The 16,799-nt window shown below is 32.3% G+C and overlaps 2 protein-coding genes across 3 annotated transcripts; both read left to right on the top strand.

Annotated features, from left to right (window-relative positions):
• Positions 1–3,905: 3,905 nt before the first annotated feature.
• LOC106712209 lies at positions 3,906–6,892 on the top strand. Its single transcript, XM_014504699.2, has 2 exons — positions 3,906–5,124; positions 5,855–6,892. The coding sequence occupies exons 1-2, from the start codon at positions 3,991–3,993 to the stop codon at positions 5,945–5,947; spliced, it is 1,227 nt and encodes a 408-aa protein (XP_014360185.2). The 5' UTR covers positions 3,906–3,990; the 3' UTR covers positions 5,948–6,892.
• Positions 6,893–7,699: 807 nt separating this feature from the next.
• Positions 7,700–10,068, top strand: LOC106712207. Of its 2 annotated transcripts, XM_014504697.2 has the most exons (3): positions 7,700–7,766; positions 7,841–9,012; positions 9,480–10,068. In XM_014504697.2, the coding sequence occupies exons 2-3, from the start codon at positions 7,879–7,881 to the stop codon at positions 9,567–9,569; spliced, it is 1,224 nt and encodes a 407-aa protein (XP_014360183.2). In that variant the 5' UTR covers positions 7,700–7,766; positions 7,841–7,878; the 3' UTR covers positions 9,570–10,068. The 2 variants fall into 2 exon arrangements, with proteins under 2 accessions (XP_014360183.2, XP_014360184.2); XM_014504698.2 differs by lacking the exon at positions 7,700–7,766 and having other exon boundaries at positions 7,794–9,012.
• Positions 10,069–16,799: the final 6,731 nt, after the last annotated feature.

The following is a 16,799-nucleotide window of genomic DNA, read 5'->3' as shown; positions in this document are numbered from 1 at the left end:
TAGTTTGTAATGACAAGTATTGATAAAGTTTCAGTGCAGTAAAAACATAGTAAATGTGTTCGAAACTAAATATGTCCATTCTAAACTTTTCTTTACTCTATAAACTTTAATAAAAATATAGACTGTTCAAAATAATAAAAAAAAAATACAAAATTTCATCACGTATTGTTAATGCAACAGGTGTTTCCCGTTGGGCCGATCGGCCAAATGGGATTTTTCCCATTGGGCTGATTGAGTACACAGAATAAAAAATCCTATTAGTCTAATTGTTTCTGGCCCCGTTTTGCCCAACGTGAAACACCTAATGTAACTAATACTGGAGACAACAGTCTAGTTCTCTTCCCCTTCCCATCCTTATCGAAGTGGGTAAGGGAAGTAGATTTGGCGAGGTGCATATGACAAGGGAAAATATGCGAATTTGTTTCTTTGACTTTGAATTACTTGTCATTTTATCTCGCACCAGTAGCGTTTAAAACATTGTGAAAATAATTTTAAGTATTAAATCTTTCATTCGATTTTGAACTTTAATCTTGTAAGATTAAAGTTCAAAATCGAATGAAAGATCTTAAACAAACAAACAACAACATGAAAGAGCGAAAACAAACCTTAAGCTGTAGCTTAAGGTTTGTTTTCGCTTCACAAACTAGGATGCGAATAAACTATATTTTTTCAATATTTTTTTTTTGTTTCTAGTCTCTTAATCACTCGTATGGCAATAGATTTTTTTGTTATATTTATAAACCGTTATTCTATAAAATGTTTTTAACCATTTAAGATAGTTAAAAATATGACATCGATTCAAAAATAATAAAAATAAGCTGAATTATAATATTTAAGTATAGATCACATTTTTTTATAATTATTAAGAACATTATCACACTTGTTACATAGCTGTCTAAATATATAATATATCAAGTGGAATCTGATTTTCTTTTATATAATTAAATAGCTCAATTATACTAAATAATTCCTACATGCATTTAATATTGATTTTAAATCACATTTTGTCTTTTTTGTTCTAAATAACAAAACGTTATTTAAACACAAATTAGAATGGATTCAGTTCCTATTTCTATTCCAATATATTTTAAAATTAAAACAACATATAGTATGTAAAATTGTTGTATGTAGATTTATGTAATTTTGTTCAAGTCCATTTACTTTGTATTATGTATACATTTAAAAAAATTAAAAAAAAAAACTATATTCGTTATATTACATATGGCAACCCTATATTATTGTTGTAACCACATTACAATGTATAAATATATATTTTAAGGCAATATCAAAAAGAAATATCTCAAATTAAAAAAAAATATTATTACATAATTTTCTTGTAATATTTTTCATAAATTGTCATTTCTAGCAATATCCATTTAAATTGGTTGCATTTGACACTTCATCAAAATCCAACAACGTAACCTTGTAACGGCGATCATTACATATTATATTTTTTTGAAGTGAGAATCGCACGATTTCTTACGTTTTTGATGTGAAACATCTATAGGATCACTTGTAAACCGAATTGTTGTCCTGGCGACGCTTGCCGTGGCGACGGGTCGCAACGCTATACTGAGGTATATGTATATATTATTTTAATAATATTATCTTTTATGCATATTACTTGTACACACACGATGTTTCACATCTGCCAGGCGTCCCGTGACGGCTTAATTTTTTTTTTTTCAAATTTTGATTAAATATTTATTGTAATACGTCAATCGAACGTGGTTACAATATTTCGTCAGTGTACTCTTTTTCTTTTCAAATATCAAGGATGTTACAACAAAAGAAAATGAAAAACATATGTTTGAAGTCAGATTCGATTCATTCATTTTAATCGATGTTTTTAAGCAACTCACCTCACTATAAAATAAAAACTGATAAATGTCAAATGTGACCTATTAAAGTGGCCCTATATGAGTTGCAATTCAACACTTTTTTTTTTGTATTTTTATGCATTGTATTTATAACTATTTATTTTAAATCATTCCCTTTGATATTAAATTAATTTATATAATTTTTTTTTTTTAGATTATTGCTTACAGTATTATGGTATCTTTTTTAATTTTAAATCATGGACTAGTAAATGTACTTAATGTGAAAAATCTGTTACCGCAAGTTAAGATATTAAATCTTAATGTTTGTTATTATTCTATAATCAAATAAAATCGACCATGAATAAAATAAAATGCGTTTGTTGTCTTTTTTGTTTTTTTTTATGTTATCTGTAATAAAATTTAAATGACGGAATTAAAAACTAAAAACTTTGTAGCTTTGTATGTTGGTAGACATTTTGATTTTCGAATAACGAATTTTCGAATTAACATTTTGGATCGTTTATGACAACACTGGAGGAATTTACTCCAGCAAAAGAACTCTCATGGCTCTTTGAAACAGACTGCACACTTTACATTACTGCCAGATCTGTATCTGGACCCGTGAGAGGTTGCGGTTTTTTTACTCAGAAAACATACGATGAGGACACAAAAGAAAAGACAGTACTGTGCGGGTATTGTGACAGTTTTTGTATTGACAGGGGGGCTCGTTCGCTATCATAATGCGGAGAAAAACTGCCTTTTGTTCACTTTAGATGTCAGCATGATCAAGGGTAGAATTCCACTCTTGATAATGCTAGAACTTAATACAGCACAGATACAACTTTTTACTTTATAAAGCAAGGACTCAGTGGGCTGTAATCATAGCAACAACGACTTTCATTCATTCATTATATTTTACATAACATTTCTTAATCGTAGTAGAATGACTTATAAAAAATTACAGATGTAAAAAATGACAACCCACCCTAGAAACTAGCGCCATCTACTTTATCGGTCTTTTCTTAATTTCGGCATTGAATCGAAACGAAGGTTACAAAAAAATTATCTATAAAAATGAAGTTTAACAGACATCCCCAGGCTTCACCTTTTTCGTTTTCCACTGACCTTCTTCCAAACATGGACAGGCTACAAGCCGTGGTATTTTGTGGTTATTGATGTTGGCGCTGACGGTAGCAGGTGGTAGCTGTGGTGAGGATATAGAGAGAAATAATAGAGATGGAAATGGAATCAACTGTCAGTAACAACAGACGCTTTTAATTCGGAACGTAGCGCAAGCTGTAATTTCCAAGTAGCGGCTCGTCCTTATATGTGGAGGACAGTGTCAATTTGACCCCCTAAAACAGTATGAGTGTGACCAGTATAGCAGAATTCTTTTATTTGTCCAGAATTAAATCCCCAATTTAAAATTTAGAAGATTGTGTGGCAGAAGTGAAAATAAGAAAAATTTAACAGAATCTTATAAAATCTCCGCAGAATTGTAGCAGGATTTGACTTCTGTGTTATATTTAAAAAAATTACGCTAATAATACTTAAAGAATGTTATCTTTGTCAAAACATATTCGTATTTTCTTTCTGCACTGGAAACACTCAATCACATTTTAGGGGGATCCCCTTGAAATGTATTTCCGCTTTGAAGTTTTGCGTAATGTTCATTTCCTACATAGTCGTCGACTTTTAAGAAATAATAGTCCATTTTTGTTATACGATAGTACTGGAAGTAATATTTAATCTCAATCAAATATTACTTCGTAAACATTAAGACCACAACAATTAGTAGAATTTTAAATTTATTAACAAAAACCAATTGCAGATTTTCAGAATTTCAGATTTTAGATGAGTAACTGACAGAATGTTCGATTCACTGAAGTATGAAACTGCTATTATAAAGGTCTATGGTTCGATTTAAATCTGGTCACACAGCTCCAAAAGAAAAAGAAAATATGAATTTGAAGTTTCATTTGATATTAATATTGTGCGTATTTGCTTTCAATAATTTTTAACAATTTGTATAAATAATATGTAGTTTTGAACTGGTTTCCTAATATTTTAGATTTTTCTAAATTATTAGTGATTGTGTTATTATTAGTATAACATTGTGATAACGCCTAGGCGTTTTCAACAAATTATATTGATTATCCTTAATTTCAAAATGGATAAAGAAATAGGAATAAATGACTTACCATTGGAAATATTTATGGAAATCCTAATAAGAACGGATGTATCAACAATTGTAACGTCTCGAGGCGTTTGTAAAACATGGCAAAATATTATTGATGGCAATCAGATAATATGGCATAAAATTTGTAAAATTGATTTCGAATCCGCGAGTCCATTGATAAAAAGTGTAGCTAGAGGTGATATTGAATGGTGTCATGTTTATTTGAACCTAACAGTGTGGTCAAATATAACAAAATACGACTATAAACTACATATGTTCCGTAACATGTGGGTTTCTGAATTTGAACCCATTCTTGCTCCTGATTATGGTGTACTTCCCGTGAAAGACCATAGTGATGTATCATTCTATGATTTATCCACTCTTGAGGCAATGCCAATAATAATCAAGGATATTGAATGTAAAAAAATTGGCCATAATGATATTGCAACAGTTTATTTAACAAAGAACCGATTGTATGTACAAAAATCCGTTGATACTTGCAATGCAACAGAAGGTATGTTTGAGGCAGAGAATTTTCTATTGTGTGAAAAAGAAATGTACTATTACAATAATGGTGATGTATTCCAATGTGATCTAACATCAGAAACAATTACATCAAAGTTAATTATCAGTCGCAAGTATGTTTTCAAAGAGATGACATATTGTGATAATGTTTTACATTTATTTACTATATGCCAGAAAACTATAAGTATTACCAATGATAATGTGGTGACAGAAACAAGGATAAATAACCCTATTAAATGGCTGCGTTTCTTGTGCGATGTACATATTATTAATAAGTACAATATCATTTCTTATTCCCATAATATGCATAAAACTAACATTCAGACCATGTATACCATGTTCGGGTCGGGCCCACAAATTTCTGCAGTGTGTTTCTATACTGATATGATCCTGATTGCAAGAAAGAGTGGACAGATATTGTTTACTCGCATGTCTGATCTAAAGGACTCAGTTCGTGAACAAAAATTTGAAAGGATACTCAATCTTCCGGGTGGTAAATATGCAGTTAAAATTAATGTCTGTGAAAGGAAATGTGGACCTCTAATTGTTCTATTTACATTAAAAGAGGTCATATTAGTGGAGTATAACTTGTTGCCACATGTAAGTAACTAAATCAAACTTAATCTAATATATAAAATTCTCGTGTCACAGTTTTCGTCACCGTACTCCTCCGAAACGGCTTGACCGATTCTCATGAAATTTTGTGAGCACATTCAGTAGGTCTGAGAATCGGCCAACATCTATTTTTCAGTTTTTTTTTTTTTTTTTAACTGCGCGCGGACGGAGTCGCGGGCGACAGCTAGTATTTTTATAAAAATTTCTATGTTTGTTTAGGTTTAACTCAAATATTACTTTTTCCTTTTTAGAATTTATTCCCAAAGGTAAAGGGGCTGATATCTATGAAGGTATAGCATATGTATAAGAAGGGAGTCTATTAGATATGACGGCTGATAGAGATGTATAGAAGAGTAGTACATAAGGGAAAAGGGCAGATTGATTATAATTAACTAGCTTTTACCCGTGACTCCGTCCGCGCGGAATAAAAATAGAAAACAGGGTAAAAATTATCCTATGTCTGTTTCCTGGTTCTAAGCTACCTGCCCACCAATTTTCAGTCAAATCGATTCAGCCGTTCTTGAGTTATAAATAGTGTAACTAACACGACTTTCTTTTATATATATAGATGAAGGGAAATCTTTATTATAGCATATATAGCAAGTGACTTTGATTTTCTTTATCTGATTAGTTTATATTGTTTAATAATTTTATATTGAAAGTTACATATTTAAATATAATTTAAATTTAATTATAATTTTTTTGTCTCTTACAGGATGATAAACCAAAATCTATTTCAAAGGAAAAACTTAATATACAAAAAAGGTTGCTAAGGATTCAAGAAAGGTTGCAGTCTAAGGTTGCTTAAAATTTCAATGTAGTGATAATATTTTGACAATCTTATGGGGAACGAAGATAGCACGACTGTACCAACACCAAAATTATGTAAACTGTGAACAACAATTTCATAAATGGCAGCCATACAATATTTCACTTATTTCACTTTGTAAAATTGTGAGATAAAAACAAATTATATTGTAAAATAAAGGTAAACTACTGGTACATAGTTATGTCAACTGTGTTTGACCAGAAATATTTTATTATTTACGAGTTTTAGCAAAACAAGTCGCTAATATTTTGGTATTAGTTTTTTTAAGTATGTTAGCGGCCCAATATTATCGACGCTGTTCCCTCCCAATGCATCCCGCTAGGTCATGTTATATTTATATAGTGTTCTGCGCATTTTGCGAAGTAAAGAGCCATCAAGATATCTGAAAACATTAATATTACTGTATATCCTATAATTGTACAGTCCATTCCAACTTAACACCCAAATTTTATTAAATAATAAATGTGTAGATAGTTGTTGCTATGTATTTATTAAGTGCATTATATACTCGTAATATTTCTTATATATAATACATAAAAGTAGTTATTTCATGTTATGTCGCTTATGTAGTGTTTTTATTATAACTTTAGGAGCAAGAGTTATTATATTTGTGACATATATAAAATGTTGAAGGCATCGCCAGCCGATAAACTAGGAGGAGGGCTGATAAATATTCCTTTTTTATTCCAAAGAGAATCTCAATATGTGTTCTAATAGTGAAAAACTGAGTTTTTGAATTATCTGTATTAGATTGTAGGGAAATTAGTATTCCGAAGTAGTTTGTATGTATTTTACATTAACCGATTCTCTAAGAGAGGTGAGGCAACTGCAATGTTGGTGCCCATGTAAAAAAGTGATTGATTTTTTCATTGTGATCTCTTGAAGCCTTAGTGGCTTTTCTGATTTTAAAGACTTTATTATTTAAGAAAGTTAAATTATTATTATATTGTTTTTTTTTTTAATTTTTTATTTTAATAATGTTAACTTTTTTATGTCATTCATAGACATTGTTATAAAAAATAGACCTACTATTTCTTATTTCTAAGGAAGTTCTTCCAACTTGTCATTGTTTCTACTGTTTATATGCTATTATCACTGGTTCTTAAACATGTGTGTTTTCTAGTAATAGTAGTAAGTGCATATTAAAGATCTTATAATATTTAGACTTTTATTTTCTCCATATAAAAGGTTAGAAGAGAAAAAATAATTATTTGACTCTTTGTCTTTGAAAGTTGTAGTTTAAAGCGCTAATTGTCAAATGGTTTAGGATATAAGTTTTGATTTAAGGGTGGTGTGTTCGATTCCCGGCATGACATGTGTAATATTTATAGAAATAGTTCGACGTAGTTGCCGAAACAAATGCAGTCACTAAAACGAAATAAATTGACGTCGAAGCGCTGTTTTTATGTTTTCTAATGGATATGTAATGACTATAGTTAGAAAACAACAAACTCTACAAAGGTCTTACTTTTTTATGGTATGGATTGGATCTGGGTATGGGTTTTGGTCTGCCAAACAACTCATCATATCAATTATTTTACAAACATAATATGTACAAATAGTTATGAAGGAATATGCATACAAAAATTTTTCTGGTTACATCTTAGATTTCATCTTATCATCGTTTAAATTGTCTGTAGTAGTTATTTAAAATGTCAATTTGGCTTAAAGGTTCAGTTACCAGGCCATTATATCTTTATCAAAAAAAACCTATTGTCAAAATGCATTTGTCTGTGGTCAAGTCACAAGACCTTTTATTTGTTTACATTATTTAATAAATTTTTAAAACACTTCTAAGGTAACTTAATTTAAAGTTGTACTTGTATTTCGCTTTTGGTGTATTTGTTATTTAATAATTGTCTTCTTTTACAGATGCTAAAATAAGTTACGTAAAATAGCCAGAAATTTAAATGGAGACGAAAATCCAAATAAACGATTTACCATTAGAAATATTTATTGAAATTTTATTAAAAATCGATGGTATATCGGTTGGGAAGTGCAGAAGAGTGTGCAAAAGATGGAGAGATTCAATCGATGGTAGCGATCAGATTTGGCACGAAATGTGTCGAAACGAATTCAAATATTCATCTCAAATAGCTAAACGAAAAGCTGGGAACGATTGCCGATGGTATCATGTATATAAGAACCTTAAATTATGGCTAAATATTACAAGATACGATAAAAAAGTGCGGGAATTTTACAAGTTTTCTCTGCACGATAAATCACACGTAATCGAAATCGATTATGGAGTGTTACCTTTGAAAGATGCAAGGGGTGTTGTTTTCTACGATATAAATACACTCAAGTACATCCCCGTTGCAATTGCTGATGTAACTTGCAGTAAAATAGCTAATAACGATAATGTCACAGTTGTTCTTACAAAATCAGGATTATATGTTCAAAAATGTGTTGATTCTAGTAATAATACTGAAGAGTTTTTTAAGGCAGACAATTTTGTGCTCGCCGGAGATGATTTGTATTATTATAAAAATAGAGATGTATACAAATGTGACTTGACATCAACAAATTTAACATCAAAATTAATAATACATTCTAATTACAGTATAAAAGAGATTCAATACTGTGATAAGATACTACATTTGTTCACAACATGTGGTAGAATTATAAATATTACCAAAGACAATATGTCAGAAAAGTTGATAAACTGTCCGATAGAATGGGTAAAACATTTAAGAAATATATATGCAATAAATGACCGTAATTTTGTATGTTATTCCCGTCACATATTTAAATTAGATACAGATCTGTATCACCATTTATATTTAGAATTTCCACCGATAACAGCTTTATTTTTCTATGCGGATATAGTACTTATTGCAACAAGAGCTGGGGAGTTACTATTGTACCGTTTATCTAGTCAAAAAACGGGACGAATGTCTAGACCTATATTTGAGACGTTGGCAATTTTACCCGAAGGCAAATTTGCAGTGCAATTAGATGTTTGTGAAAGAAAAAATGGACCTCTGATAGTAGCATCTACATTTTTTGAGGTCATTCTTGTGGAGTACAACTTTTTTCCTCATGTAAGTTATATTCCAATCCACAAAAAAAAAAAACTTAAGAGGTGTCAAGGGACACCCGGATGGAACGAAGTTCCTTTCGATTAATTAGTGAAGGAACCAATGTTTATTCTATGAATAAAAAACTTAAGTCTTCACAAGAAGTACATTTTATTTCTATGAATTTTCGTTATATATTGTCACGTCGTTGCCATGGTGAAGTAGCGCTCATTCGTCGTTAACGTACTTACTATAGCAAAAAGTGTCGTGACAACTTTTCGTAAGAATTTTTTTCGTCTAGCCCCCTTTCACAACGCGCGATAAGGAACTTCGTTCCAAAAAATTGTGTCATCTGATCTAAACATGTGTACCAACTTCCAGATCAGTCTTTCAATGGGAATTGAGTCTAATTTCAATTTATACAGAGCAAATAAAATCGCTTATTAGCACTTTTTAATTGTAATTCAAAGTTTTTAATTTCATTGTTACAGGAAGAAGAACCTAAGTGTAGTTTTCCAGTGAACAAAATCAGTATGTATAAAAGATTACTAAGACTCAAAGATAGGATTCAGTCAACATAGATGTATGGAAATTGAAGCATTAAAAGCCCAATAGATACAGACTATAAAATGGTTGTGGGTTATACCTATTTGATTGTAAACCATTTTACCACAAGCCTTTTTTATGTTGGGGGGAAATTACCTTGATGGGGGAGACATGGTTTTATGTAGGATTAGACCCACCAACACCTTCTTGGTGGTAACATTCAAGTAAAATAGCTTAGGCCCTTCTTACACAAGACAGTCGCTCGCAAATTCTTTGTCAAGATTATCGTGAGAAAAGTCGCTGCAATTTTCAAGATGGCGGAGCAAATCTATACAGCTGACATGTCGCTATGCGTGTACTGACCTAATAGACGACTCACGTCGACGATTCAACGTTGTGTGTACGGAACGCCCGTAATGTTTCCACGATATACGTTCCCTTTGCTAATTGCCTTAGAGCAGTGATTGCCAAACTTATTTCTTTCACCGCCTCCCTTTGAAAATTAATAATATTTCAGAACCCTCTAATTTTTATTCAGCCCTATAATTTAAAAACCACAATTTCATTACTTTAATTAATTTCAATGCCCCCCATTTTTTAGGGTCCCTTATCGCCCCCTCCTAGGTTTTAAACGCCCCCAAGGAGGCGTCATCGCCCACTTTGGGAAACACTGCCTTAGAGCTTAGTTGGAACGGATACAAGACAATAAAAAATTGTTAGTTTTGTATGGTTGTGGTGTGAAACCAAAAAAAAAATTGGTTTCATAAAATAATTTATGAAGTTGGTGAGGTGTGGTTATCATTTTTTACCTATTTATTTATTTAATAATAGCAGACATATTTAAAATAAACAATTTAATATTTCACTTGAAATTTCGTGTTTTTTTTCATTTATTTATATATAGTTTAGGTGTTGATTTTGAATAAGCTAGAGAAATATATAATTGCTTAAGTTATTACTATTCTTAATTAATTAATTTTCTTTATATTTAATATTTATTACACTGAATTAAAGAAGAATAATCCATAGCAATTTTTACAGCAGTCATAAAATTGTTGTATTATTTTTTTTTTGTCAAAGGAATGTAAATTTGTTGCCACATATATAATTATTAAAATAAATTGCAGTATTAATTTAATTTATGAAAATGTTACTTGAGTGTGATAAAATGGACGCCTGAAGCTGAAATGACCACTAATGTCATTGTACTTTGTACTAAAAATTTTTATGAATAAAAAAATTAAGATTCTAACCGTGGGCTTCCGAGACCAAAATCCCAGTTTAAAACATATTGCTATCTCTGTTTTGTCAAAGTTAGACAGGGAAGATTGTTTTATGCAAAGATTTTGGTATCAGAATCTTAAGATTAGTTTTTTGTTTTATTTTGTATTGTTTTATTAAATGTTTCACAACCTTCAGTACTGTTGTTTTACTATTGAAATATTATAAAAATAAAATAAAAAAATGGGACCTATCTGCAAACACTTCCTTTCAATTAAAATAATTTTTATCAAAATCGGACCACCAGGGGCGGAGTTTCGCGGTAACACACATAAAAAAATACAGTCGAATTGATAACCTCCTTCTTTTTGATTTCGGCTAAAAAAAACACAGTTGTCTCTTTCATTCTCTCTGAAAAAACGAAGATAGCATTTCATTATTTATTTTTGTTTTCTGATGTGAAAATAAGAGAAATAATTATTAAATTAAAACACCTACAACACAATGAAACAAACATCCGCGAAAAACTACCGTGAATAGAATAAAATAAACTCATTAAACAAAATGAAGCATAAAATCAAACTTTTAATAAAGTAATCAAACATAGGGACTACATATAAAAAAGGGTTGACAGAATAATTGAAGCGAAATTATCCGTGGAAATGTTTCGGGGCCGTGTATTGTTAATTTGTCGTCGCAATTTGATGTTAATAAGGTTCCATCGCAGACAGGGGGTCGTAGTTAAAAGGATCACAAAAGGGCCACCCCTTTTAGTCACGGGTCGCTTGTGTTGTCGGCTTTAAATGTCAAACAGTCCGATTTGGGGTTGTTTTTGCGAGACTGTATTGTGAGAATTTCATAGAATCAAGTCGTATTATGACCATCAGGATATTGTGAATGCCAATGTCTAATATAATAAATTAAAATTAATATACTTAGGTATTTTGTTTTTTTTTAAATATCGTAGCCTTCAAGCCGGCATCTTAGAGCATCGCATGATACTGGCACACTACGTTCCAACTACACAATTAGGCGGATAAAAGGATATCTGACCGGGTGGGTATAGGGTTGCCAGGTTGCCAAACCTACTAGCCGGACAGATCAGCCATTTTGGCCGGACATTTGGGTAGAAAGGCTGGACACGACCGTCAGTCGACTCTCGTCGCCGGCGCTCGGTCACTCTCGTTTGCGAAATGTAAAAAGCCTAACAAAAGCCGGACAACTGGGTCTCCGTTTATTTTGGCCGGACACGCAATCAAAAAGCCCACCTATGTCCGGCTTTATCCGGACGCCTGACAACGCTAGGTAAGTTAAACGAAATTATAATATCTTACTAGCACCCTGTCAATGTCAAAAAGTGTCACGAGCTCCTTTTCGTACTATAGCTTTGTCATGTTAAGTTTCACATATTTTCAGACAGAACTAACAGCGATAGAAGCGCCTCTCTCATCGGACCAGATATCCTTGTTGGACTATACATAAAAATAAAATGCGTTTCAAATAATGTGATTTAACTCACATCATAGCACTAGAATGGCAAAAATACCATAAAGAAGTAGATATTTATTTTTAAATCTGATTCCCTGATTTAAAAAAGTTTTTTTTTGATAGATCTTAGTAACTGATGCGAACATTTTAATTTCAAAATAAGTACATAATACACGAATATTTTTAGCCCCTTCTTCAGCCAGGAAATAACTCATGTTTTCCATTTTACAAAGTAATAGAGAAATATGTCCGACTTGTCGTTGGTTATAAATATTTAATGAGTGTAAGTTATTTTGGCGGACAAGGGAATTGTCTAAGAAATGGATTACCCGACCAACTCATTCCCGGGAGAGCCGTAAAGCACAACTTAGTAAAATAGCTGTGGGGAAGTAACTTCATACTTGATACTTAAATACGTCACTGATAGTCGCATTTATGTCTTTTCTTAAGCTTTTTTTTTAAATCAACTCTATAAATATAGAAGGTTCTTGAGAGTTCTTGACAGTAACAAACAGTAGACTAGTAGACAGTAGACAGTGCACTACAACAACAGAGACTTGTGTAAATCATCTCTAAACCGTCTTCAAAATCAGTTCACATAATCTTGAATCGTTGAGCTGCGACTGCACTAAATTGGCTAACGGCTCAAGCGATGTAGCTGACGAGGCGCGATGCAGTGTGACCAATCATGCACTGGCGTCTTGTTAAAAGAGTCCGCTCTATATATCTCATGCTGGCCGGTGGTACGCAGCTCGCATTATTGAAACGCAAATCATATATGCAGGTACCAATTGAGTTGATCTGTGAGCCGGTTCATTTGCAGTTCATCAATTAAAGTTGAGTTAATCGTGATTTTCACGACCACTTAATACACGCGTTAAGTGGAATTATTACCTCGTTATAAGTTTGTGCTGAAGACAAAATTTTAGTCCTTTTTCCCTTCTTATGTTTTCTTTATTAGAAAGTTCCACCTCGGACTTGACAGGGGAGACGATGAACGTCTTTCATTCTGTTTCTGTTGTTGTAGAGGTACGTGGTACTGTATTTTTATTCCAACTAAATTTGTAACAGATTTATTCACAAAATGTCTGTTTTTCTTTCTTAGTGACGAATAACAACATGACCATCATTCCACGAATTTTTCGTATCTGTTTCGCTTACCATAAACATTGTAACGTTTTTTTATTACCAAAACGATCAAGACCGTTTTGTTTATGGTATCCGATTTAATTCTGGCTATTACACGTAATTCGTTTTACGTTTGTCTGCATTTTATAAACGATTTAAAAATATTTTAAAATAAACACTTGATGTTTGATCACATGTTGTTTGTAATTCCTCTGTTATTATCTTCTTCCTTCTTGTATGTCTTCTAATATTTATAAAAAAAAAAAACTAGCAATCAATTCTTTTAACTTTTCCTCTTTCGTTCCAAACAAAATGTACAATATTCTTCTTTCTATCTATAAACTAGTAAAATATTTGTTTTATAATTAATTTTGTACATTTAAAAAAGCTTAATTATAAGTTCCCAGAATTATCAATAATTCAAAAGTCGTTAAAGTTTGAAACGTATAAGACCACTTTCACCACCATTGTCTATGGTTGAATACTTCTTTTATAACACTTCCCGTTTACATTAAAATGAAGTTTAATCAAGCTAAAACAAGCAAAATGAAACTATCACAATACGAGCTTAATTTATATGATACCATTAAATAAGACATCTGTCAGTACATTGACTTACACGCTACAAACAATAAAGTTGTGTTAAATAAATACGCGTCCTATCACTTTGTTCAAATGTTTACATTTGCCTTTAAAGACCTAATCCAAGTCAACTGACGCGAAATGTGTAAACAGGACGGCGTCGCCTTGTGAAGGTTCCGTTTGTCTATGTAGTTTGTTTAAGACGTTGTTCTTAGAACATCTGCGTTGAACAATTGTTTTATACTTTGATTATGCAGAAACGGACTAGACAATTTTGTCTTTGACTTTGCCGTAGTTGTATTATGTTAGCGGGGTTGAGGTAAAATTGACACTCACTCATGTTCATAATCAAGATAACTTTTTTGCAAACGCATACACTACTTCAAAAACTTACATAAGAGAGTACATAAGCCAGCGAGTTTAGAAATTATTGTTCGTTTTTATATGACAGATATGATTGCTTGTAGGTCTTGTCTCTTAAAACTCAAAGGCTTTAGATTAACGCAGCGTGTTCAAATTAAACCGCGCCGCCATCTTTGAAATGTGCAACGAGCTTTAGATGAAAAGTAAACAACCATAGATTAAACTATGATGCAGTTTTGATGGACTATAGACAATGAAAACTTTGAGGTTATTGCTTTATGCATAGACGCAATAAAAAGTTTATACTACGTCTATGGCACTATGTGCCACATTGAGAGATGTTCAAAGGTTACCTAGTACCTGGGTGTAGAGAACTCTCACTAAATTTACACTAAGGAACTTTTTTAAACAATTTTGAGTTTAGCTGTATATTTAAGAGGATATCTTTTTTGCTCGGTGTTTTGAATTTGAAACTATCGGTTTTATGTAATACGAGTACTGTGACGTGAAACTAATTTAACAGTTATTTGGTACATACATACGAAAACTCAACAATAAAAATATGTTTGTTAAACCTGTATATTATAAAACAATATTTCTTTTTCTAGTATGAACATAAATGCATGCAGAATGTAGTTGTAAGTACGTAGTAGCGCATTAGTCCCCCTGTCTGCCACGCTGAATAGTTCGTGTACACAACTTTCAGGTTATGTAAAAACAAACGATACAAGTTACAAGAGAGTGAGATAAACAGAGAAACACTTTAATAAATACAAAACTAGTTGACTGAGTTATATTTAGTTTAATAAATATTAACGCAATATTTTTGATAAATATAATTAACCAACTGTCGTCGACTCTGTCCGCGTGCAATTAATAAAAAACGTAAGTAGCCTATGTGTTCTCCCAAACTATGTTTTACATCTGTGCAAAATTAAATCAAGATACGTTCAGCCGTTCTGGTACCTTCAAACATACATCCATCCATTTATCCATCTAAACATTGGCATTTATAATATTAGTAAGAGTAAGATTAAGAAGTAAGAATTAGTAAGATAGTAAGATGGATATGAATTTTAATTGATTAATACGAATACTAAGGTAGTAAGTGGCCTTGTGCTTAGAGGCTTTGAAATAATGAATTAAAGATTATAATTTTTTATTTCTCACTACATTATGCGAAACTTTTTATTAGTTTAAATGTTTAAAGCATTTAAAATACTTTGCTGCAAGAAGAATTAAACGCTAACATAAAACCTTATGTTAAAAAAAATTGTGAAACATATTACTTGATCCCTAAGTCTCAGTTGTAAATCGATTTCAAAAGGAGTAGGTAGTGATAGTGCTGGATTTAGCGCTGTCAACGCTCTGGATGAGATTTCTACGTCGCGGCGCTTTCTATTTTTACTATTTCTGGAAGGAGGTTAACAAGGTTACACCAGACTGTGTAATTCAAAGACCTGTGGCTTGCTTTCTGTCTCTGAGCGGTAGCCCAACCGCGTCCTTCCGCAACACCGGCATGAGTATCTCTTTTTTTCTAAGTATTTGGGCGTCCGCTTTTGCCTTGTACCACATTATTTTTCAGTAGTATGAAAGGCGATGTCGTCAGTTCGCTTGCGTAGTGCTTGCGGCCGCTCTCACGCCGTAAAGAAATGCGCGATACGAGCTCCTACACATAGGTACAGACACTCCGACGTGTTTTGAGTGTTTATAAGTGTTTGGTGCTCTGTACTTACTAGTGCTGTTGTACAATTGTCTGTCGACACAAGGCAAGCTAGTCTTTTATGAGGAACCAACAACAGGATCGACAGACGGTTTTCCTATACCTTTTTGCGTCACACAGCCGTATTGTGAAATGGTCTGTCTTATACTGTTAAATACCTTGTATTGCTAAAGCGGCGATCGCGAGACAGGACGGTGTCGGATGGGCGAGGTGTTTACAAGTGCGCTGTTACCTTACTATTGCTTTTTTATTTATGCACGTTCAACCGAAACATACCTTTATCAATTATAATAACAACGTTTTCTATGAATTAATACGCTATTTACTAACAAGCCATCATTCTCACGGGCGTTTTATTATCGCGCGTAAAAAAGCGTGCAAATATAACAAATGCATATCCAAGTATATGTTCACACTGCAGCGGTTTTAAAACGTTTTTTTTATTGCGCAGTGTTGCATTTTGAGCGCTAGGCGAAAGGGACAATAAGAATTTTAAAGCGTTCGTCACTCGAGAGCTGCCAACGACGAGATTTAACGCGACGTTAAGAAAGCGCACGTACGAATGAGAGCTAAAAGTCAATAACAGATTCGCGTATAATTAAATCAAAATCTATATACCGTTGAGAGAATGTGATAGTTATTTATTTTTCATATCAAGTTAAAACACTACAACTTCGTGTTGATAAAAGCCGACAAATCCGTGTCGTTGACACTGGACAAGCTCTATATATCCGTAGTTAGGGCCACCGACAGTAAACCT

This window comes from Papilio machaon, chromosome 27 (assembly GCF_912999745.1).
Source record: "Papilio machaon chromosome 27, ilPapMach1.1, whole genome shotgun sequence".
In the NCBI taxonomy this organism is placed as follows: domain Eukaryota; kingdom Metazoa; phylum Arthropoda; class Insecta; order Lepidoptera; family Papilionidae; genus Papilio; species Papilio machaon.
This window is presented reverse-complemented; position numbering and strand designations above follow the sequence as displayed.